The 24,623-nt window shown below is 48.1% G+C and overlaps 1 protein-coding gene across 2 annotated transcripts in view; it reads right to left on the bottom strand.

Annotated features, from left to right (window-relative positions):
• Positions 1–24,623, bottom strand: part of LOC311019166 (RNA-binding Raly-like protein) — a 109,538-nt gene that overhangs the window by 42,440 nt on the left and 42,475 nt on the right. For both annotated transcript variants that reach the window (XM_084018419.1, XM_084018420.1), the window contains exon 3: positions 3,889–3,939. In XM_084018419.1, coding sequence (XP_083874545.1) covers positions 3,889–3,939 — 51 coding nt within the window. The remainder of the gene's footprint in view (positions 1–3,888; positions 3,940–24,623) is intronic.

Consider the following 24,623-nt stretch of genomic DNA (forward strand, 5'->3'; position numbering starts at 1 on the left):
CATCAGATTAAAACTAACACACTACAAAATAAACCGTTCCTCTGTGGGAATACATGCACAAAAAGTACAGGTTATTGCCATTTTTCCTTCAGTGATTTAGTCAGCAGTGTATGTCCATTAATGGCACCCCAATTCCAACTGGGAAATTCAGATTTTAATGAAAAATCATAGCGTGTTAATTTCCGGTTACAAATATTATTACAGAAACATAATGAAAAGTGGTGACTCATTAAAAAGCGCCTCCTACAGTATTTGTCTGTGTGCTGAAGGCCGTATGTTCTCTGTCCGACAGCAGTATATAAGGTTCTTATTTTCCTTGTGGCCCCTGATTGCTGATACCATTAATATTGTAGTAGCCTTTGTGTGTCTATGTCTATATATATATATATATATATATATATAGTAGAGTGTATAAATGAAATTTTTTCTAAATAAAATAGGAGTAGAACGGACATTCCCATTAAAATCAACTAAGCAGGAAGGTCAGAGCTGCGACCATTCGGATATGAACCTTTGCCATTGTGACCGTTGTAGCGACCACTTCCATGTAAAGCAATCTGACCGGCATGTTGCAGATTGGTGAAGGTGAGGTTTTAACGACTAGCAGTGGAGTACTAACATTTGGAATATTACGTAGCACAGAGAGCAGACAAATTTAACATCACACTCTTGTGATGTTAAATGCATAATGCAGTGTGAAACAACAGATTTTAAAATAAAAATATCAAGAAATCAATCCTTCTTGTATTTGTTTTCAGCATATGTTGTGAAATAGGTGCACACTAAGGGATGTGATCTAAAAGCATTAAAAGGACTTTTTTATTTATTCCAGCTCAACTGTAATGAATATTCTTTCATGTCCATTTTCTCTTCTCAACTTTTTTTAAATCATTATTCTATCTCTCTATTTCTACCATATTCTTCTGTCTCAATAGTGATGTGCTTTCCCAGCAGGTCTGATATTCTCTCTGTCCTGTCTCTGCTTGAAGTATTTGTGTACTGTATTACTATATGTTGTCTTTTACTGCCGTGCAGAACGACGGCAGCTGATGGAGGCCAGAGGGGAGGGCAGCGCTCACCCATACAAAATACCTCCTCCACTGCTCAACACAACAAGGTCAAACTCGGAGCTTTGGTCTTTGTATGGAACTGTGAAAAGCTCTCTGGGGGAGGAGGATCGTTTCCGAACCCCAGAGCCCAACAAACGCACGCTGCCATCAAACAGGAAATGGAATGTGATGCTGCAAGCCAGACACAAATGAAGAGTTGAGGCCATTCAAGTTCTCAAAAAGCCAAATTCTGCCACTCAGCTGAAAATGTGCCATCTGAGTCATTTAGGAAAATATACATTTAGAATCTGAGAAGATGTCAGAATAAACAGAAAGTTCTGTTTCTGGCAGCTTAAATAGAAATATGTCTGTTCTGTGACTTTGTCTTTTCCTGTCAGACAGCTGAACTTAGGTCCATAGAAACATCATTCAATGCGCCGCTGTCGTACCAACTCTATCCAACTGAGCTAGCTTTAGCAAAAGATCTTGTTTTGGTTGAAATTAGTATTTGTTTGTTAAAGTTGTACTAATAATATTGAATTGTCTTTTAAGTTCCTCTCTATCACAGAGTGAGTTAAAACAATGGTGGTTGATCATGTGACCACTAATGAAAGTGCTTGTTGCTGCTTTGTCCAGAAATAGGATCTCCGTGTCTGTGGCCACATTCCCACTAAACTCTAAATGAGTTTGATCTTTTTCCGTCAGTCAGCAGCGGTTGGTCTGCAGGTGGAGCTACTCACGGAAGTATGCTGCGTTTACTTGGAATGGGAAATCAGTAACTTCCAACTGCTGAGTCAGGCTCCCTCTAGTCTAAAGTGTTTGACCAGGTACATTTCCTTACTGCTGACTCACAATGGAGGATCAACAGGCAGAGAAAGAAGACCATTCAACTTCCAGTCCAAGAAAAAGTAACAACAAACTAATGGAAGTGAAGAAGGAAAGTCATCAAGAAGCAAAGTGACGCCAACGAGGGGAAACCACGGACCTCCTTTCAGTGTGGAGCATTTGAAGGCATCACACAGATGAGAGACAGTCACACTGTTGGTGAGGGAGATGAGTCCCAGAGGCTCGCCTGCAGTTCCATCTACCGCCACAGAGGCCGCTAGAAGCAACGCATCTCACGTCTTACCGCTGCTTTAATATCCTGAGAAGACAGCCGATTTGTTTTTAAATACTTCTCAAACAGGAGGTCTTAAAAACCTTTACATTTTTAAATACATATTTGAATAATACATAAACACATACATTTAATGGTTGTCTCTTTTCTTGAATGCGATTGTATAAAGACGGAAACGTACGTCCATGATTAGGAGTTATGAGTTGACGTAAATTAAAATTCCTCCTCGGCATGTTTGTACGCCCTCTTGCATTTTGGAGAGTAATGCAACGAACAGTGCATTGCAGATAACGTGGGGTTTATGTTTGCCGTAATAAAGCCATTGGAAGCTGACAAACAATAGTATACACTCAAGGGGCCCTAGTTTCGTAGACCAGGCGCAGTCAGCTCTCAGCGCACCTGCACCACGCCGACGGGGTGTGTCCGTCTTGACCGTGCATTGCAAGTTTCTTGACTGTGCTCAAGGCTGCGCGGGTCGAAACTTGCATTGCGCCGGCTCCGCCACCCTGCGCCGCCCTGCGCTGTGCCACGAAACTAGGGCCCAAGGTGTATACTTCTACCCCCACACTACCTCAACAGCAAATACAGAAACACACCATATAGTATTTATATGCATACATTGTACATACATAACGTATTGGTGTCATTATTTATACTTTTATACTTCATAGGCCTTGTCATGTTACTTTGTTTATGTACTCTTTATTTATGAACCCATACTTTCTCTTTCTTCCTAACACTTATGGAGCAAATGCAGCTGTACAATTTCCTGTGGGATTAAAAGAGTTTTCTGATTCTGGTTGATTCTGATGTGGTGATATCAGGTCACATGACTTCCTTAATGTGGGCGTGTGTTCTCACTAGTGTGTTTGGATCGTTTCTGGAATATTGATACTTCTGATACCAGAAATGTATGTTCTAGAATTTATTCTCTCATAAAAAATATTTATATTTTAGTAGTTTAGTTTATCATTAACAGAAACACAGTGGAAAGTAACTATACTATTGGGATCTCGTCTAAATGATACCCAGTAGGAACTACTTCTTCTTCCGCCTATCATAGTCATTTGCGAAATACGCCTATTTATACAGCAGCACACTGCTCACCCAGTCCAGTCACACACGCATACACCATACACACACACACACACACACACACACACACACACACACACACACACACACACACATATACACACGCACACAAACTTGTGAGCAAAAAACGGAGCAGACGTAAAGGTAAAACTGTAAATATGCTGCTGTTTCTAAACAAAAACCTGTGAAAGAGGGAACATTTGAGGAATGGTTTAAAAATGTTCAGTTACTAAACAAAAAAGGGTCAATGTTGAGATGCTGTTAATTAACATGCAACTTTTTCGTTATTTTTCTTGTAAGATAATTATTAATATTTAAACAATAGGGAGTAGTCTGATGTCTTGTATTCGTTAGCTATTATTTGAAATACACTACTTTTGATTTTCCAAACATTAAGATTTTGTACAAAGTGTTGGTGCCCTGCTCAGGTTGCTGCCACGGGGACCCGAGCCTCACAAAAGTGGAAGATGATGGATGGATGGTATCGGATCAGTATCGTCGATACCAGCCTGAGTTTTACTTGGTATCGGATCAGAAAGGAAATCAGTGGGATCGCACATCACTAGTCCCACCTCATCAGGAAGTGGAGCAAACTGGGTTAAAAAAATGATGAAAGGTGTTGTGCACCTGTTGTGGTGGTCATCAGGGTATCTCTGGTACTCCATCTCATAGTCACATCTGAGGAGGCAAAGAGACATGGAGGTTAGAACAGTACCAAGCTGACTCTTACACAATTTTATGCAACAAGTGTAAATGTTTCCTTTTGGTTTCACATGAGACATGAACATCGGTCTCCTTGGTGAAAGTCCTCTGTGAAATGAAAATGTACAATGCCAACATTTTATCCTTGAGGAAGCCGGTCTCTCACAAAGTTATGTTCCCATACAACTACGCTCTCAATTACATTTCTGGGTAAACACATTTTTTTCACAGCCACAGTTTGAAATGTGTGTTAAAACAAAAACACTACAAAACGACATAGTTCAGTTTAGGAATCTAAAATATTAGATTAGGCCAGGGATGTCACTAGGATTAAAAGACAGGGGGGCTTAGCCCCCAGGAGAAGCATACAAAATCTTAGTTAATGTACAATTTGTCAGCAATAATAGCATCGCTTATGAAACTAATACCTTTACCTAACTTTATATCACAACTGTGTTTTACTATATTGTCATTATTAACTGCAGCCTCCACTCATTCTGGGTGTTGACTAAAACAAATCATTAAAAAATGTATTCTTAAAACTATATTATGTGTTTTGTAAACCATCTAGTAATTGTTTAAATGCTGGTAAATAGGTGAGCAAGTAAGTTCTATCCCAAAACTGAATGATATGCACAACATTAAACAGTAGCATCCAAATACAATCAAATAAAATACAGCAGAAAGAAAGCAGAAAGTAAAGGCTTAAAAATAAATAGAATAAATAAAAGAGGGCAAGTTTCATGAAAATTGATACAATATAATAAGCCACAGAGGAATAAAATATGATTTTTTAATTCTGTTCTGCTGTACACTACCAGCAGAAGAAACTAACGTTAAATATGCTAATATAACAATTAAAAATAAATAGAATACAGAACAGAATAAAGATATTATGAGATTATTATAGATTGTAATAAAAGATTTAATCAAATATAATTCTCTGTCACACAGCAGCAGTCTGCTGTCTCTGGAGCCGAACTGAGCAGATGGCAGACCCACTTATCACATTGCCAGAGTGCCTCTGGGCAAGGCAGCAAACAGTGTCTGCACTGAAACTGTCCACTCTGCTCACCCAGAAACAGTTTTATGTAAATCCTGTATCCTGTATTCAGGGTCGTGGGGGGCTGGAGCCGATCCCAGCTGTCATTGGGCAAAGGCAGGGTTCACCCTGGACAGGACGCCAGTCTATCACAGGGCTAACATGTAGAGACAAAACAACCATTCACACTCACATTCACACCTACAGGCATTTTAGAGTCATCAATGAACCTATCCCCATCCTGCATGTCTTTGGACTGTGAGAGGAAGCCGGAGAACCCAGAGAGAACCCACGCTTACACGGGGAGAACATGCAAACTCCACACAGAAGGAAGGAATCGAACCCGCGACCCTCTTGCTGTGAGGCGACAGTGCTACCCACTACACCACCGTGCAGCCCTACACACTGTCAGTGGGATTAGAACAAATTGGAAGCGATTGTGAACGACAGCAACTCAGCCAAGAAGTGGTAGACCACGTAAAATGACGGAGCGGGGTCAGCGGATGCTGAGGCACATAGTGCACAGAGGTCAACAACTTTCTGCAGTCAATCACTACAGACCTCCAAACTTCATGTGTCCTTCAGATTAGCTCAAGAACAGTGTGTAGAGACCTGTATGGAATGGGTTTCCATGGCGATCAGCTGCATCCAAGCCATACATCAGCAAGTGCAATGCAAAGCGTCGGATGCAGTGGTGTAAAGCACGCCGCCACTGGACTCTAGAGCAGTGGAGACGTTCTCTGGAGTGACCAATCACGCTTCTCCATCTGGCAATCTGATGGATGAGTCTAGATTTGGAGGTTGCCAGGACAACGGTACTTGTCTGACTGCATTGTGCCACGTGTAAAGTTTGGTGGAGGGGGATTATGGTGTTGGGGTGTTTTTCAGGAGCTGGGCTTGGCCCCTTAGTTCCAGTGAAAGTAACTCTGACTGCTTCAGCGTACCAAGAGATGTTGGACAATTCCATGCTCCCAACTTTGTGGACCAGTTTGGGGATTACCCCTTCCTGCTCCAACATGACTGTGCACCAGTGCACAAAGCAAGGTCCATAAAGACATGGAGGAGAGAGTTTGGTGTGGATGAACTTGACTGGCCTGCACAGAGTCCTGACCTCAACCCGATAGAACACCTTTGGGATGAATTAGAGTGGAGACTGAGAGCCAGGCCTTCCCTCCAACATCAGTGTGTGTGTATATATAGCTATATAATATGATGTACTATGCCCTTCATACAGTTTCATCCCCTACAAACCTTCTCCCTGTTTTGTGTTTCCCCCCTCTATCATTGCTGCTGTTAGTGTTTTTCGTAATCTTATCAAATTATTATTATCATTTTTTTGGTTTCTGTGTTTTCTTGTTATTAGTGTCGTTATTAGTTTAGTCGCGTCTTGTGACATGTTGCTTGTCTTTTTGTTAAACAACTTTTATTTTTTTAAGGTGCAATACAAGTGACGAATGTGAACATACATACATACATACATACATACATACATACATACATGCATATATATACATTTATATATGTATATATATATATATATATATATATATCAACAACAAAAAGACAAGCTGTCCTTTTTCAAGTGAAAGAGCTAAAATGTTGGCTGCTAAGAGGTTTTTTCTCTTTTTTAGGCTTTTCTGAACACAACGTATTTTATTTTGACTCACCTTCCCGATATTACGGCAAAACCGTCTGTCTAAAAGGGGCTTATGAGTAAATGAGCCTCCTTCTCACTTGATTTATTATCTCAGTAAACATTGTGAACATGAGTTTATGGTTATTTTAATAAATAATGGTTGTAAATGAAATAGTGTATCTGGTAAATAGTGGTAAATTTAGAGCCAAATAGACAGTAAAGCAGGTGATGATTTAGGGCGTGGCTACCCTATGATTGACAGGTTGCCATGGCCTCGCTACCATGCTACCAATGGCTGCTAAGATGAATTGAACACTTAGCTTTAAAGTTCACCTTGAATTATAGAAGCTAACTTTGTCAACAGCTTCACACCAGAAATCAGATGGAGCCGGAGGCAGTAAGGTTGTTGCTCGAGGTGACACTGTGTTCATCCGATCCACCCGTCGCTCCTCCACAGTCCAAATAAGGTCACTTATGTTCACTGGTTGCAAAATTCAAGACCGAGCTTGAGTTTTCCAAACCATAGACGCAATGGGTGACTTCTTATAAACAGTCTATGGATCTATCATGTATCTTTTTGACTGACACAGCGACCATCGTAACAGATGTTCTCTGAAGGCATTTAAACAACAAGGAACTAATGTTTTTTTTCCCCTGTTGTTGTGAATGCATCCATGTCATTCCTATGTAAATATACTTCTAATGGTCAAACTTGCAAAGACAGCAGAAGAAGAATGATAAGATGAAGAGAGACAGATGGAGACTGAACTGAACATAGCATGGCACTGTTTATCCACCGAGGAGAACGACCTAGTCACCATCCTACACACACACACACACATCCAGCAGCGGCAGACTTCTCTAACTGAGCACTAATATAGAGAAGCCTTATCCAGTGAGGAGAAGGAATCAATAACCATCCAACACACACAAATGGAGCAGCGACGGGCCTCTCTAACTGAGGAGTAATGAAGAGAAGCCAGGAGGAGATAGAGCTGGGCAGATGAAGGTAATGTCCCTTCATCTGAGGAACACATTCATATCCTGCACTGTTCTGTTGTGTGAGCGGTGGCATCATCGCTCCTCCTGCTGCTTCCACCATTGGTCTTCATCAGCCATGATGCGGTGTTAATCAGCACTTAACGATGGCATTGATCGGGGGGGACTCAGAGCCTCGGCTCAGTCATGCGTCTGCTGTTGAGCTGTGTAGGGGCAAACCTTTAAACATGACTATTGATCTGCAGGACGGCAGCGCTCCTCTGAGCCCGGATCACACTAAAAGGCTCTTTGACTCCTCATGCTGCTGCTTTATCTGTGTAATTAGGTCTGGTATTACAGCAGCAGCGCCGCGTGAGAGGCTGCTCCTCGCTGCGATTACGGGCACATAACAGCCGATACAAGCGGCGACGGAGGTCCTCATGATCCCAGTAAAAATGTCCTTCAGGCTGTTTGGGATTTTATGTACAACAGGCTGGGCTCAGCGCCGCCACGGTGCGTTTCAGAAACTGGACCTACTTTTAAAAGCTTTGTATTCTCCTCATCACTGCCTGCTGCAGGTGCACTTTTCCAAATCAAGTGATTTCAAATCACCAGATGAATCACAATGTAACTCCGTGAACATTTCTAGGGCCTCCTGTTGTAGGGGAAGTCAATGAAGATGTTGTTTAGCTCTGATCTCGTTGAAGTTATTGCATTTTCTGGAGGCAGTTGAGTCACAGGAGGTTCAGAGATATTTTGGGGGGAGGGTTTTAGAGACAATATCTCCTGCCATATAATATAAACTATTGAATGGCACTGGAATCAATTGATGAGTGTAATAAAGTGAGTGTACATATGATGTGACAACCTCAAAAAAGAAAGTTGGATTTAGTGTACCCTTAACACATTACTGAGTAGCTCAGTGAACTGAATTGAATGATAATCACTCAATAATAATAATAATAATAATAATAATAATAATAATAATAATAATAATAATAATAACAAGAAGAAGAAGAAGAAGAAGAACATGAATAATTTCATTGGATAACATTATTAGCCCTGAAGCTCCTTTCAATTAAGGGAACCAGCATACAAAATCAACCATACATATAAAACCAACGTACATATAAATCTACCCATAGAAATAGAATAGAGTAGAACAAACATTCCCATTCAAATCAACATAGCAGGGTGGTGCAATGTGGAAAGGACCTTCTTCATAAATGATCCCAGTTTGTCTGTGTGTCTAAAATCCTAATTATTGTGGGATGGAGCAGATGGGGAAGAGGGGGGAGGTGGGGGGAGAACTTGTTAAAATGTAGTTACGACAAAGTAATTTCATTGTCTGTCCTGTATATGCTATATTGTTGTCATCATAAAAAAATGAATGAAAAAAAAACAGCAGGGTGGTCAAAGCGGTAGCTATTGAGATGCGTACCTTTGCTATTGCAACCATTGTGGCCGTAAACCGACTGACAGCAACGTTATGAAGCACAGACAGAGACAGACTATGGGCCCTAGTTTCGTAGACCAGGCGCAGTCAGCTCTCAGCGCACCTGCGCCACGCCGACGGGGTGTGTCCGCCTGGACTTTGCAAGTTGCGTGCACCGCGCAGCCTCGCGCAGGCACGCCTCCCGTCTCGCCCACCGGCGCAAGTGGGAAAGAAGGAGGAGAAGAAGGCGTGAGTGGGAGACGAGGAGGAGACGAGGCGTGGACTGGGATTAATACAGCCGATTCAGATCTTCACCAATCAAATGAGCTCCTCTCCTCTCCTTTAATGCGTTAGAGGAGGTTCAGTGCAAGTTCCGTCACTTGACAACCCGATGACAGAAGCAGCGCCGCCGCTCCCACCACGCGCATTTTGCGCTGTGCGTGCGTATCATAATAATAACAATGCCGATATTATAAAAAACAGGAGAGAGAGAGGGAGATGTTTTGGTCCAAGAGGCTGAGTTTCCGTTACGCGTGCCATCCGCCTTTGATCTGACGTCAGATGTGACGGGACAATCTATATAGATATAAATTCACGTGTTGATTCAATTAGTTGCATTAAATAGTGTTTGTTGTGATTATGTATTGCATTTAAATGTGCCTGGAACTGTGGAAACCTGCCTGTGAGGTCTCGGTGACGTGTGCGCACTGCGCGCCGGTCAGCCAAACTTCCACTCCGCCAGCTGTGATTCGCCTTGAATGAATGGACTTTATTTACGCCTTGCGCTGAAAGTAGACCAGGTTGGAGCTGGCGAGCTTTCAGCGCAGTCTCGGCGAGGCTTTTTGCCACGAAACTTCCACTACGCCAAGCTGAATCTGTGACGCCTCCCCCTGCTGCGCCGCCACACCCATCTTGGCGCAGGCGATCCACCAAACTGCCAAACTGACCGTGAGCAAGGCTGCGCGGGTCGAAACTTGCATTACGCCGGCTCCGCCACCCTGCGCCGCCCTGCGCTGCGCCACGAAACTATAGGGCCCTATGAGTCAAATCTAACAACCTAATGCTTCATCCACACACTCCTATCACACCAGGTAAGTGACAAGTGTGTCCAGCTCATTTGATGTAACAAGTACAGCATCAAAGCATCGGAATGAGTCCACTAGCTCTAACAAGCAGACAGCTGGCTACGTAGCCACCTTGCTAATTCTGTCATTCTGAAAAGCAACACAGATCATAAGCTGAGCCGCAGGCTGGTGAACAATGACCCACTGGGTCCAGCTGACCTTCGGCCACTCCCGCCACTTCAGCGAAGGACGAGCTAACCAGCTAACCAGCAGACATCCGACTCCCCTGAGCTGCGTCCTGTTGAGCTACAACAACATTTTGCACACCCATTGACATGTTTTGTCACCACAATTGACAACCATCGCCATTTTCTTTTGTAGGAGTCAAATGCAGAGGCGCCTCAATGCACGGGCTTCCTGGGCTTCTGCCAGACTCTGAAGGGACTACCAAATCATTGAGCACATGGCTCTACAGTGCAAGGAGGAGTGAGTCGGTCGAAGACGCAGTCGGAGGTGCGTTGAGAAAAATGAAGCGTTCACATCCAAGCGGAGCTCAGGAAAGGAAAAACGGGGGTAGAGGGGGGCCTCAAAAATCTCCATAGCCCAGGGGCCTCAAGTGCTATTAAGGCGCGCCTGGTCAAATGTTTCCCGAAAAACTCTTCAATGTCCATACTCTCCTTCTATTTCTCTGACACTATCAACCCTGTCTTATAAATTATGGTTGCTAGCAAGTGGCTAGCTTGAGCAGCTTGAAAGCCTCTTTATATGTACGCTCATGTGACTGTGGTGTAGTTTGTTTATAGAGTTAGCTTTGTACTTTGCACACTTCAAACAGCATTAAAGTGAAGATTATTTGGCCGAACAAAGCGCATAAGTAGCATAAACGTATGTTTGCCACAGAGATTATTTTCTGCAATAATCCCAAAGCCAATGGGATGCTGTAATATGCAGCGATCAGCCAGCCGGTTAAGAGTAGTAAATGAGGAGTCAGCTGACAGTCATTGGCAGTATAAAACTGGCAATGAATGTATTTTGAGAAAGCATGCGTCACCACAAACACACAGACATCCTTGAGCATGCAGCTATAACTAGGCTTTTCACATATTAGCCATTTGCTGCAGCAGAATGTGAGATTAGCCGTGTACAGACGCCCAGTGCACTCTCTCTCTCACACACACACACACACACACACACACGGTCGTATCCTTTTCCTGGTGGAGAAAATAATTGTGAAACGTAAGTTACATACTCATGTAGTACAAGTACAAGTAATAATTGTACTTAGATGCAGTACTGTATATAAATGTACTCAGGTAGTGCTGCTGTATAAACTCCAGAACGCTGTAGCGGTGAAGTTGTGTCTGCGTTGTGCTCACACTCACAGTGAAGAAGCCCCTTCGGGTGTTAGAAAGACTTTTAATTTGCTCTTTGCCGTACCGCTGCAGAACCTAATGGTGTTATTAGAGAGCTCAGTGGCTGTTCACCTGATGGGAATAATTACACAGCAGCACAGAACGTCAATAAACACTGCGGACAAACACATTTAGAGACAGAGCGTCAGTGGAGAAGGAGAAATCAATGATCTGTTCAAGTACTTTTCTTCTGCAGCGAGCAATATGAGAATTGGGTTGTTGTTTTTTTGTTTAAAAGCAGGAGAGTCAACTCAGCGGCGGGAAGCAGATGGAAGAAGAAGCATAAAAACTGTGTGAGACGGGAGGTGGAGGTGAGGCGAGGCGAGCGTATTTACGAGGTGAGGCGAGCGGAGGAGCAAACACTGCTGAACTTAACGTGAGCGGCGAGCAATGAGAGGAGACACGGCGAGGAAACGATGAGGAATTTGCATTTATATAGCTGCTACTTAACACTCACCCCCTCCAACACTAATGACAGCATTCACACACCAAACAGCAACGTGTGTGCGGCCATACATATTCATGTATTCCTGGGTGGCAGGTGAAGCTCCGTCGACTTCCTCCTCCTCAACACGCACACACACACACTCCGCCGCCACCTTCCATTTATTCTGATTTACCGCTCACCCTCACCGGCCTGCTGCAGTGTCATAAATCAGCGGCGGCGTGCTGTGGCGTGGCGTGGCGAGACGGCGCTTAATGGGCCGTGAAGTCACGTTCCTGCCACTTCAGCTCCCTCGGCTCAGGCCGAAGGGCGGGTCAGGAGGTGACCGCGGGCTGCTGTGAAGTCCACGGAGGACCTTATGTTGCATAACTGCAACGAGCAGTTTCTGCCTTGTATAACCATCCGAGTCGTCGTCACGACTGGGAAACTTAGATGTAAAACAAACACGGACGCCTCACTTCAGCCAAGTTTGTTGTTCTAGGTCTTTAAACCCACGTTTTGAAAAGTTCTCAAGATAAATAACAGTTTAAGAATATCTAAGTGCTAGAAAGTTGAAGGTAGTTGAAGATTGTGGACATACCAATAGTAGTGTTGGGGTTGTAGCAGGAGCAGATTTGGTTAACAACAGTTAATTATTAATATCAATATGATTATCGGTATTAATCCATCCATCCATCCATCCATTTTCTTCCGCTTTATCCGGGACCGGGTCGCGGGGGCAGCTGCCTGAGCAGGGACGCCCAGACTTCCCTCTCCCCGGACACTTCCCCCAGCTCCTCCGGGAGGACCCCGAGGCGTTCCCAGGCCAGCCGGGTGACATAGTCACTCCAGCGTGTCCTGGGTCTTCCTCGGGGTCTCCTCCCGGTGGGACATGCCTGGAACACCTCCCGAGGGAGGCGTCCAGGGGGCATCCGATACAGATGCCCGAGCCACCTCAACTGGCTCCTCTCGATGTGGAGGAGCAGCGCCTCTACTCCGAGCTCCTCCCGTGTGACGGAGCTCCTCACCCTATCTCTAAGGGAGCGCCCCGCCACCCTGCGGAGGAAGCTCATTTCGGCCGCTTGTATCCGGGATCTTATTCTTTCGGTCATGACCCAAAGTTCATGACCATAGGTGAGGGTAGGAACGTAGATTGACCGGTAAATTGAGAGCTTCGCCTTTCGGCTCAGCTCTCTCTTTACCACGACGGACCGATACAACGACCGCATTACTGCAGCCGCTGCACCGATCCGCCTGTCAATCTCACGTTCCATCCTTCCCTCACTCGTGAACAAGACCCCAAGATACTTAAACTCCTCCACTTGAGGCAGGAACTCCCCCCCGACCTGGAGGGAGCAAGCCACCTTTTTCCGGTCGAGAACCATGGCCTCAGATTTGGAGGTGCTAATCCTCATCCCGGCTGCTTCACACTCGGCTGCAAACCGCCCCAGGGCATGCTGGAGGTCCTGGCTCGAAGGAGCCAACAGGACCACATCGTCTGCAAAAAGCAGGGATGAAATCCAGTGGCTCCCGAACCAGATCCCCTCCGGCCCACAGCTGCGCCTAGAAATCCTGTCCATAAAAATAATGAACAGGACCGGTGACAAAGGGCAGCCCTGCCGGAGTCCAACATGCACCTGAAACAGGTCTGACTTACTGCCGGCAATGCGAACCAAGCTCCTGCTCCGGTCATACAGGGACCGAACAGCCCTTAGCAGAGGGCCCCCGACCCCGTACTCCCGAAGTACCTCCCACAGAATGCCACGAGGAACACGGTCGAATGCCTTCTCCAAGTCCACAAAACACATGTGGACTGGTTGGGCAAACTCCCATGAACCCTCGAGCACCCTGCAGAGGGTATAGAGCTGGTCCAGTGTTCCACGGCCAGGACGAAAACCGCATTGTTCCTCCTGAATCTGAGGTTCGACTATCGGCCGAATTTTCCTCTCCAGTACCCTGGAATAGACTTTCCCGGGGAGGCTGAGAAGTGTGATCCCCCGATAGTTGGAACACACCCTCCGGTCCCCCTTTTTGAATAGAGGGACCACCACCCCGGTCTGCCAGTCCAGAGGCACTGTCCCCGACTGCCACGCGATGTTGCAGAGACGTGTCAGCCACGACAGCCCCACAGCATCCAGAGACTTGAGGTACTCAGGGCGGATCTCATCCACCCCCGGTGCCTTGCCACCGGGGAGCTTCTTAACTACCTCGGTGACTTCAGCCCGGGTAATGGGTGGATGAACCTCCGAGTCTCCAGCCTCTGCTTCCTCAATGGAAGACGTGTCAGTGGGGTTGAGGAGATCCTCGAAGTATTCCTTCCACCGCCCGACGATATCCCCAGTCGAAGTCAGCAGCTCCCCACCTCCACCGTAAACAGTGTTGGTGGAGGGCTGCTTCCCCTTCCTGAGGCGCCGGATGGTTTGCCAGAATTTCCTCGAGGCCGACCGATAGTCCTCCTCCATGGCCTCCCCGAACTCTTCCCAGACCCGAACCTTTGCTTCAGCGACTACCCGCGCTGCAGCACGCTTGGCCTGCCGGTACCCGTCAGCTGCCTCGGGAGTCCCCCGAGCCAACCAGGTTCGGTAGGACTCCTTCTTCAGCTTGACAGCATCCCTTACTTCCGGTGTCCACCACCGGGTTCGGGGATTGCCACCACGACAGGCACCGGAGACCTTACGGCCACAGCTTCGAACAGCCGCGTCCACAATGGAAGCAGAGAACAAGGTCCATTCGGACTCAATGTCCCCAGCCTCCCTCGGGATCTGGTCAAAGCTCTCCCGGAGGTGGGAGTTGAAGACCTCCCTGACAGGGGGTTCCACCAGATGTTCCCAGCAGACCCTCACAACACGTTTAGGTCTGCCAAGTCTGTCCAGCTTCCTCCCCTGCCAGCGGATCCAACTCACCACCAGGTGGTGATCAGTTGACAGCTCAGCCCCTCTCTTCACCCGAGTGTCCAAGACATACGGCCGGAGGTCAGATGACACAACCATAAAGTCGATCATTGACCTCCGGCCTAGGGTGTCCTGGTGCCACGTGCACTGATGGACACCCTTATGCTTGAACATGGTGTTCGTTATGGACAAACTGTGACTAGCACAGAAGTCCAATAACAGAACCCCACTCGGGTTCTGATCGGGGAGGCCGTTCCTCCCAATCACGCCCCTCCAGGTAACACTGTCATTGCCCACGTGAGCGTTGAAGTCCCCCAGTAAAACAATGGAGTCCCCGGTTGGAGCACTCTCAAGTACCCCTCCCAAGGACTCCAAGAAGGCCGGGTACTCTGCACTGCCGTTTGGCCCGTAGGCCGAAACAACAGTGAGAGACCTATCCCCGACCCGAAGGCGCAGGGAGACGACCCTCTCGTTCACTGGGGAAAACTCCAACACATGGCGGCTGAGCTGGGGGGCTATAAGCAAGCCCACACCAGCTCGGCGCCTTTCACCGCGGGCAACTCCAGAGTAGAAGAGAGTCCAGCCTCTCTCAAGGAGTTGGGTTCCAGAGCCCAGACTGTGCGTGGAGGTGAGCCCAACTACCTGTAGCCGGTAGCGCTCTACCTCCCGCACTAGCTCAGTTAATTATTAATATCAATATGATTATCGGTATTAATAATTATACTTAATATATTATCATGATATAATCATGAATAAACGGGGCACCACCCTGGGATCAGGGAAAAGATAACCTAAAACTTCAGTCTCAATTTAAAGGTTTTATACTCACATGCCAATCATCGTGATCATTGGCATGGAAGCATAAAAACAATCTAACAATTAAGAAGGGCGTGAAATTCAAGCACTAGCCTTCACAACCTGCTGTTATCCAGTGACATATACACAACAAGCACAAGAGACCGCTAGTTATAATATAATAAGATTTATTAAAATCAGTAATAATGATCACAATCAATAACACTGCAATTAACAAAGCCTTATTACCTAACTACCTAACACACAAAACTAAGCTAAACAGAAGGAGAGACACACGTGGAGTGTGTGTGTGTGCGTATGTGTGTACGTGCGTGCGTGCGTGTGCATGTGCGTGTGTGTCGAGAGAGAGAGAGAGAGAGAGGGGGATGGCTATGTGCGGCCACCAGATGGAGCTATTCCTCACAGCGTTCAGAGGCGGAGCCACTGACGTCTGATGGAGTAGCGAGAGAGGGAGAGAGAGAGAGCGAGAGATGGCCGTATGCAGCCACCAGATGTAGCTATGTCCCTAGCGTCCGCCGGGAACAGCTGGCTTAGGACACGTGTGTGCGGCGTATATGTGTCTGTGTGTGTTAGCGGGACACAAACAAAGAGAGAGAGAATGCGCGAGCGATATTCTGAGGCTCAGAAGGCGTGCCGCTATCACACGGGCGCGCTTGAATGAACTGGCGTTTATTCCGCGAGACCGGTCTTTTAACTGATAGTAGAGGCTTTCTGAGCTCGCGAATATGGCGGAGGTTAGTCGAAAACACTGTTACAGAAATCACCCCAGCGGCGTGGGTACACGATCAGCATTCGAATACAGCAGCACATGAACAAACGGACTCGGCGGTCCGCGATCAGAACTTAGAACACATTAACAAGAATTACAAGCATGTCCTACACTATCGAATCTCTGCTTCTGCCCAGACAAATAGCCTCTTACTTTTGTCGATGTGAGATGCGTCGATGTGAGGGTTTCGTCCCGTGCGGTGATGGCGTTCCTTGACGCCGGCAATGGACGGTAGTTCGTGGGCGCTCGTTCAGCGCCGGATCCAATTGGTTGAAGAAAACCGTTAGTAATTCTTCCTTCTGCAGGTGTTGGGACCTCACTAGAAGGACTACACCATGCGGCCTACAGAAGCCTACACATGCGGCCAGGACAATGGGACAAAGGAGATAAAAAAACTACAACCACCATTTTAGTGTCACCTCCACCTGGTCACGGGATCTGACGTCACACCGCTGGCGCGCCATTGGCTGCGAACTGCATGGGACTCCAGGGGGTCCCCCGGTCCAGCCGTAAGCTATAAATCCCGCGGCCATCAGAAAAACGTTCTCTCTCCAAAGTAACTCACGTTACACCAGGAGGTGAATATAACGTCTGCAGCGTTTTTCCTTTGTCCTAGGCCGCAGTCTTTTCCCCAAACTCGCTGGACGAGCAACAGACTGTTTATCCCTCTTTTCTCTACTCGTTTTATTTTTCTTTTGTTTATCATTTTGGATCCCGAGGAGACCAGCGCTCCCCGCGGTAAGAAGAGACTTTCTTCGTCCCAGCTGCCAGCAGAACGGATAACTCGACCCGTCTTTGTCTGAAATCAGCTGACTACATCGCCGAGCCCCGCGATTGTTCCTGCAGAAGGAAGAAATACTAACTGTTTTCTTCAACTAATTGGATCCGGCGCTGAACCAGCGCCCCACAAACTACCGTCCGCTGCCGGCGTAAAGAAACGCCATCAACGCACGGGACGGAAACCTCACATCGACGCATCTCACATCGACAAAAGTAAGAGGCTATTTGTCTGGGCAGAAGCAGAGATTCGATAGTGTAGGACATGCTTGTAATTCTTGTTAATGTGTTTTAAGTTCTGATCGCGGATCGCCGAGTCCGTTTGTTCATATGCTGCTGTATGTGAATGTTGATTGGTTACCCACACAGCTGGGTTGATTTCTGTAACAGTGTTTTCGACTAACCTCCGCCATATTCGCGAGCTCAGAAAGCCTCTGCTATCAGTTAAAAGACCGGTCTCGCGGAATAAATTCCAGTTCATTCACGCGAGCCCGTGTGATAGCAGCACGGCTTTCTGTCCCTCCGGATATCGCTCGCGCATTTTCTCTCTCTTTGTTTGTGACCCGCTAACACATAATTGCCGCCCCGTGTGAGGCCTTCTTAAACCAGCTTTATCCAGAGATTTATGCACAATAACCTGAGAGGTATATAATAATAATAATAGTAAATATTATTATTGTTAATATGATTGTTTAGAAATTGATTTTCAAGGATCGATTTGTTTGTTCCCCATTACTATTTGCCAAGCAAGTACAGTTGAGGGTTGCATATGCATGTTGTGATTAGCCATTTATTGTTTAACAACAATACTAACAAACACAGGGTTAGGGAAACTAAGACGCGTTATAACACTGTTATCACTCACCAGAGGTGCTAGAGACACCTCACTACCAGTCCACAGACTGTAGAAGTGTATTAACATTTTCATTGTAAGTCACAGGTCGACGCCGCTCACCTGTGCACCCACATCAGCATAACAACATACATTCTTTTCGCTGTTAAAACCAAACAAGTGAAGCCACCGGGTTCTGCCTTTTACTAGAGGTAAAATGAGCAACTACGGCCCGAAAGAACAAGGAGCTGAGGCTCCCCAGGTATCAGTCGACGCAGGCCTGCAGGATGCGATCGCTGGTCTCCTCCACCTGTCCCTTGAGGACAGGGAAAACCTGGAGCACTACGATGTAGTGGCATGCAATGATCAGCTGCAGGAGCTTGTTGATTATGTTAATCACCCGGCAGGGAAACCACAACGCACAATCGCTGACGTGGTGGGTCGAATCTTCCTCCTGTCTCAGCGCAGAGCACAACTGCAGAAAGCTGAGGATGAGGAGTTAATCAATCGACTGGGTCATGCGACCACCTCCCTGCGACAGGAAGTGGCCGAACTGAAGGTGGAGAGGGAGGAAGCCCTCCGCAGGCCATGCAGGGAGGAGGAGAGAGAACTCCAGCGTGAGGAAACTCAGGCTGCCCAGGTAGGTACACCCCAAGACACGGATATGCCTGACCTGTCGGACCTTGAAACCGCGCCCCCCACGGACGCACACCGTCCCATGCGCAGGGAGAGACTGTTACAGTCGGAAGAGGCCGAACGTCGGCGCTACCAGGCGCCACCATCCACCCACCCACTGGAACGAGAAGCCCCACCTCACAAGTGGAGCTACTCCCAGCGGGACGAGTCCCCACGCCGAAGTCTGAGCCATTTCCCAGTGGCTCGAAGCTCGACGGGGGATTCCAGATTCCCACGTACCCACCACCGACACTCGGTAGGAGGGTCACGCATGCCTCGGACTCCATCCCCACCTCCAAGGGGGAGGGGTCACTCTGTCCGAGACTATTACCGTGGTGATAACGGGTCGTCGAGTGAATCAGATGGCCCATATCCAGCCGCAAACCATGGCCTGCGCACCCGACAGTTAGAGTCCCTCGCCAGAGACATTGAACGGTTCGATCCGACTCACAAAGAGTCGGATATTGATGGCTATCTCAAAGAGATGGACCACTGTCTGCGTGACCTACCCCATGCCTCCTCACGCGAGAAGCTCAAGCTAATCTGGAAGACCAGTACCAGACAGGTCCACAGTTTCATCGAAACACTCCCACCCAGAAACCGGGACCGATACTCCAGACTTTGTGAAGCACTCAAGGAGGAGTATAGCCGGTACAGGGACCCCGCCTCCGCCACGCTCGGCGCCCTCGCTGTTCTACACAGGAAGCAGGAACCACCCAGGGAGTACTATAGGCGCTTCAGGGCCGCCTATGCTCAGGGCCGTAACTCCCCAGGAGTGGAGGAAGAGCCTGCCTTCAAAGCCCTCTTCCTGCATAACCTACACGAAAGTGTGCGCTACGATGTCACCATGCACTGCAGGACGTACCGACTCACCATGCAAGAGGTTCGTAATTTCGCACAGATGTCATGGGAGACCCGGGTGCGACCCGCAAGGTCATCCGGGGAGGACGCCAGAGTCCTGGGGGTCCAAACCGCGGAACACACAGGCCTAGGGCTGGAGGGAGATGAAGTGCCTCAGCCAAGGGTAAGTACTAGACCAGTACAACAGACACACCGGGAACCTAACCAGCAACAATGGCGACAGAACCAAGGGGGTGGGCCGAACGCACGCTCCTGGAATCACACAAAACCCAGGAACGAAAATAACCCCAGGAATAAGGTCCAGTTTGAACGCAAACAAGAGGGTAAGTATAATTCCTGGGCGACAAACTCCCGAATGAGAGAAAAGGATATGGACGACCTGGTCGACAAGCTGACAAAAGCAATAGGGTTGCGGCTCAACCTGGCCCAATGGTCACAGCCGGCACCAAGCTCCCCACAAAAGCCCGGCAAGAACCCGGACAGGGAGCCTCCGCCTACATGACTAGGCCGGGCCGTTCCCACTTCCACCGCCAAGGTTTGCTTGGTAGGATGGGCGGGGAAACCAAAATCAGACTCGGCAACCAAGGCCATCGACCCGTCGCAACCCCCTTTCTTGACTTTCCTAGGAGATCTTGTTCGCAAAGGCCACACTAGACGCATTTATACCTCGGTGGTGGTAGGGGGGTGTGTCAACATCCTCGCCCTACTCGACTCAGGCTCTGAGATCAGTCTAATGTGCCAACGCACCTTTGCGGAGGTGACCCGAACCATGCTCTCCCTAGGTAAACCACTTCAAATTGAGCCCTGCCACGTTAGCATCACCAGCTACACGCAGGACAGGTCACCCATCACAGAACGTGCGTGGGTGGACCACACGTTTCAGGGAGTCACTCTTGTGCACCCCATCCACATTTGTGCCATTGACACCGAACCACTTCCCATTGGTCAGGATCTCCTGGACCGGCTGGCACCGCTTATCGACTGTCATCAGGGGCGCATCTGGGCTCAGGTCGAGACGCCAAAACCGCTCGAGACGCCAAAACCGCTCCACCCCTCAGGTGGCCTGATGGCTTCCGACGAACGGGTCGCCGTCATCCAAGAGTCCAGAGACCCTCGACCAATGCGGATGCCTTTTCCAGAGCCTTATCCTGGCTCTGCTCGAACCGCACCGCTTGCTAGCCCACAACTCCAAGCCGGCGACTTGAGTGCTTTCCGACACCACGGATCCTTCCTGTGTCCGCTGGAGAACCGAAACCCAGCACTTTACAGCCCTCATCTGGTTGGCGGTGTGCATCTCAATGACACCCATGTCCCAGAAGCGATCCTGGGGCTTTGGTCAGAGAAGACAGCCGTCAGTCAAGATCTGTACCACCATCTGTGCCAGCATCAACCTCTCCCAGTTTTCGCGCCTCTCAACCACCACCTCCTTTCCGCAGAATCACCGCAGATTCACTTTAAGGCGGTGGGAGTGTGCGCCCTCTCGATCCGTATTGGGAAGAAACAGGTTGACCATTTCATAAGCGTAGTGCCCAAACTACATCCACCATTCCTTTTAGGTGCTGATACTCTGGTCAGACTTGGCACCAAACTGGACACGGTCAATCAGATTCTTTGGTCCCAGGCTAACGCTAAGAGCGAGCCCCTGCCCATTGAACTTGAACACCTGACATCAGGCCAAACCATCCCAGAGGCATGTCAGGTTGCCAGCGAAGTTGACATGATGGTCCCTGCCAGGACCGCAGGCGTCCCCATCCGGATCGCCATCCTTAAGGGACAGAAGATGCCTGGCTCCCAAGCATTCTTCCAGGCCTTACACCATTTCTGGGAACTTAACCTTACAGTCTGTGGCATGCCCCTGCTTGAGTTGAACAATCGTTCAACCTACATCCTGGTCCAAAACTTGACGCATGCCCCAATCCAGTTGGGAGCACGAAAACCAATAGGGATGCTGGTCGACAACTCTTTCCATGACTTCGAACTGACCATACCAGTCATAGGAGAGTTACCTCCCTCCCTAGCCAGGAGTAAACTTAGACAATGTCCTTTTCACGTTCCCAACCGCAATGATCACCATGGCCTGCCATGAAACCCTTCACGGGGAAGCCATTTGTGGCACAGCATTGGGGAAAGGGGGTGATCTGGTCGTCTACGCATTAACGACTCAATCGACCGAAGCGACCTCAGGTGAGACACACCAACCACCTGAGGAACCCTATTCGGGCTTTGAATCTGAGATAAACCAACAGCTTGCCAAAGCAGATGCCCTCACTACCGAGGACCAGAGAGACGCGCTACGGAAGTTGTTCCACGACTTCCAGCCGATCTTCTCCCGAGACTCGCAGGACTGTGGGGAGACCCAACTTCACACGGTCCGCATCCCCACTGATCCGAATGCGCCACCGACCTTCGTACGCCAGTACAGGATCCCGTTAGCCGCATACGAGTCTATCCGAGACATCCTGGACAAATTGCTGGAGAAGCAAATCATCCGGGAGTGCAACTCAACATATAATTCCCCAATCTGGCCGGTCTTGAAACCCACTGGGAAATGGCGTCTCACCATCGACTACCGGCCACTGAACAAACAGGTTCCTCTCTCCCGCTGGCCCATGATTCACCTGGATCAGGAGCTAGCTAAAGTCAAGGGAGCCCGCTTCTTCTCAACAGTAGACATCGCTAATGGTTTCTGGACAATGAAAGTTGATCCAACCGACCAGTACAAGCTTGCCTTCTCCTTTGGGAACCGCCAGTATACCTGGAATCGCTGCCCTTTTGGGTATTTGAACTCCCCCGCCGAGTTCAACATTTTCCTCCACAGGGCGATGAGTGACGCGGCTGCACGCGGTAACCTCATCTATGTGGACGACATCCTCATGAGGAGTCGAACCTTCGAGATCGTCGGTAAGCTATCACCAGTGGCTTACCGCATCAGGGTCTCACAACCAAGGCACCCAGCCACACACAAGTGGGGTCATGCGAATCAGAGCAAGCCCTACAAACCTGTCACACCTCTTAGAGATCGCAGTTGCCCCACCCGAAAGGGGGAGGCAGTCTCCCTCTCACCCAGTAGAAGACTCACCATGGCCACAGCAGGGTAACCGCATGCACTAACACCTAAACATCAAACCCTTCTCACAGTGACAACTGCAGAACTTAGGCAACATCCCCTCAGGGAATCGTAGCCACTGTCAACTTACACTCCAGCCTGCTCAATAACACCTTAAATGCCTTAGATGCCTGGTCACGAAAATCCTCCAATCCGCTATTACAACTGTGGTGCAACCTTCATAAATGCGTTTGGTTTATAGTCTTGGCAATGCAATCCCGATCTCAGTAGACCCCAGGAACCTGGGCATAAGATTCATCCTCAATCTATCTATCATAGGGAAACAGGATACGCATAGGCTAAAGCCATACTAAATGTTAGGTTCTGGAGAGATACCACACACATCCCACAGACTTACACTCCAGCCTCCACCCGGAGTAAGCCTAGCAACCACTAACCCCTTTTCCTTTTCCTCGCTTTCCTTCCGTCTTCGTTCTGTTTTTCATAATAGGAATGGGTCCTGTTTGAAATTTCCCGAATGAAATGATAATGCTGATGTTTGTATAAATTGTGCCTTAGTGATGTTTAATATAGGTTAGATAGTTAGAAGTCTCTGCCCAGACTTTGCCTCAATCTCTGCCCAGACGTTGCCTCAATCTCTGCCCAGACAATGCCTCCATCAAAGTCATGGACTTTAACCTGAATGAACTGTTTAACCTCTTTTCCATGGAATATACAGACTGTTTGGACTTCCACGTGTTTCAAGGAATACATGGACGGTTCGGCCCTTATGTTGCTCCGAAGGTTGCGTCCCACACCTCAACCTTCAGACCAAAAGGGGGACTGTTGGGACCTCACTAGAAGGACTACACCATGCGGCCTACAGAAGCCTACACATGCGGCCAGGACAATGGGACAAAGGAGATAAAAAAACTACAACCACCATTTTAGTGTCACCTCCACCTGGTCACGGGATCTGACGTCACACCGCTGGCGCGCCATTGGCTGCGAACTGCATGGGACTCCAGGGGGTCCCCCGGTCCAGCCGTAAGCTATAAATCCCGCGGCCATCAGAAAAACGTTCTCTCTCCAAAGTAACTCACGTTACACCAGGAGGTGAATATAACGTCTGCAGCGTTTTTCCTTTGTCCTAGGCCGCAGTCTTTTCCCCAAACTCGCTGGACGAGCAACAGACTGTTTATCCCTCTTTTCTCTACTCGTTTTATTTTTCTTTTGTTTATCATTTTGGATCCCGAGGAGACCACCGCGACAGCGCGACACTCCCGTTCCCCGCGGTAAGAAGAAACTTTCTTCGTCCCAGCTGCCAGCAGAACGGATAACTCGACCCGTCTTTGTCTGAAATCAGCTGACTACATCGCCGAGCCCCGCGATTGTTCCTGCAGAAGGAAGAAATACTAACTGTTTTCTTCAACTAATTGGATCCGGCGCTGAACCAGCGCCCCACAAACTACCGTCCGCTGCCGGCGTAAAGAAACGCCATCAACGCACGGGACGGAAACCTCACATCGACGCATCTCACATCGACAAAAGTAAGAGGCTATTTGTCTGGGCAGAAGCAGAGATTCGATAGTGTAGGACATGCTTGTAATTCTTGTTAATGTGTTTTAAGTTCTGATCGCGGATCGCCGAGTCCGTTTGTTCATGTGCTGCTGTATGTGAATGTTGATTGGTTACCCACACAGCTGGGTTGATTTCTGTAACAGTGTTTTCGACTAACCTCCGCCATATTCGCGAGCTCAGAAAGCCTCTACTATCAGTTAAAAGACCGGTCTCGCGGAATAAATTCCAGTTCATTCACGCGAGCCCGTGTGATAGCAGCACGTTTTCTGTCCCTCCGAATATCGCTCGCGCATTCTCTCTCTCTTTGTTTGTGACCCGCTAACACACACACACATACACACGTGTCCTAAGCCAGCTGTTCCCGGCGGCCGCTAGGGACATAGCTACATCTGGTGGCTACATACGGCTATCTCTCTCTCTC

Source organism: Eutrigla gurnardus (assembly GCF_963514095.1).
Source record: "Eutrigla gurnardus genome assembly, chromosome: 9".
In the NCBI taxonomy this organism is placed as follows: domain Eukaryota; kingdom Metazoa; phylum Chordata; class Actinopteri; order Perciformes; family Triglidae; genus Eutrigla; species Eutrigla gurnardus.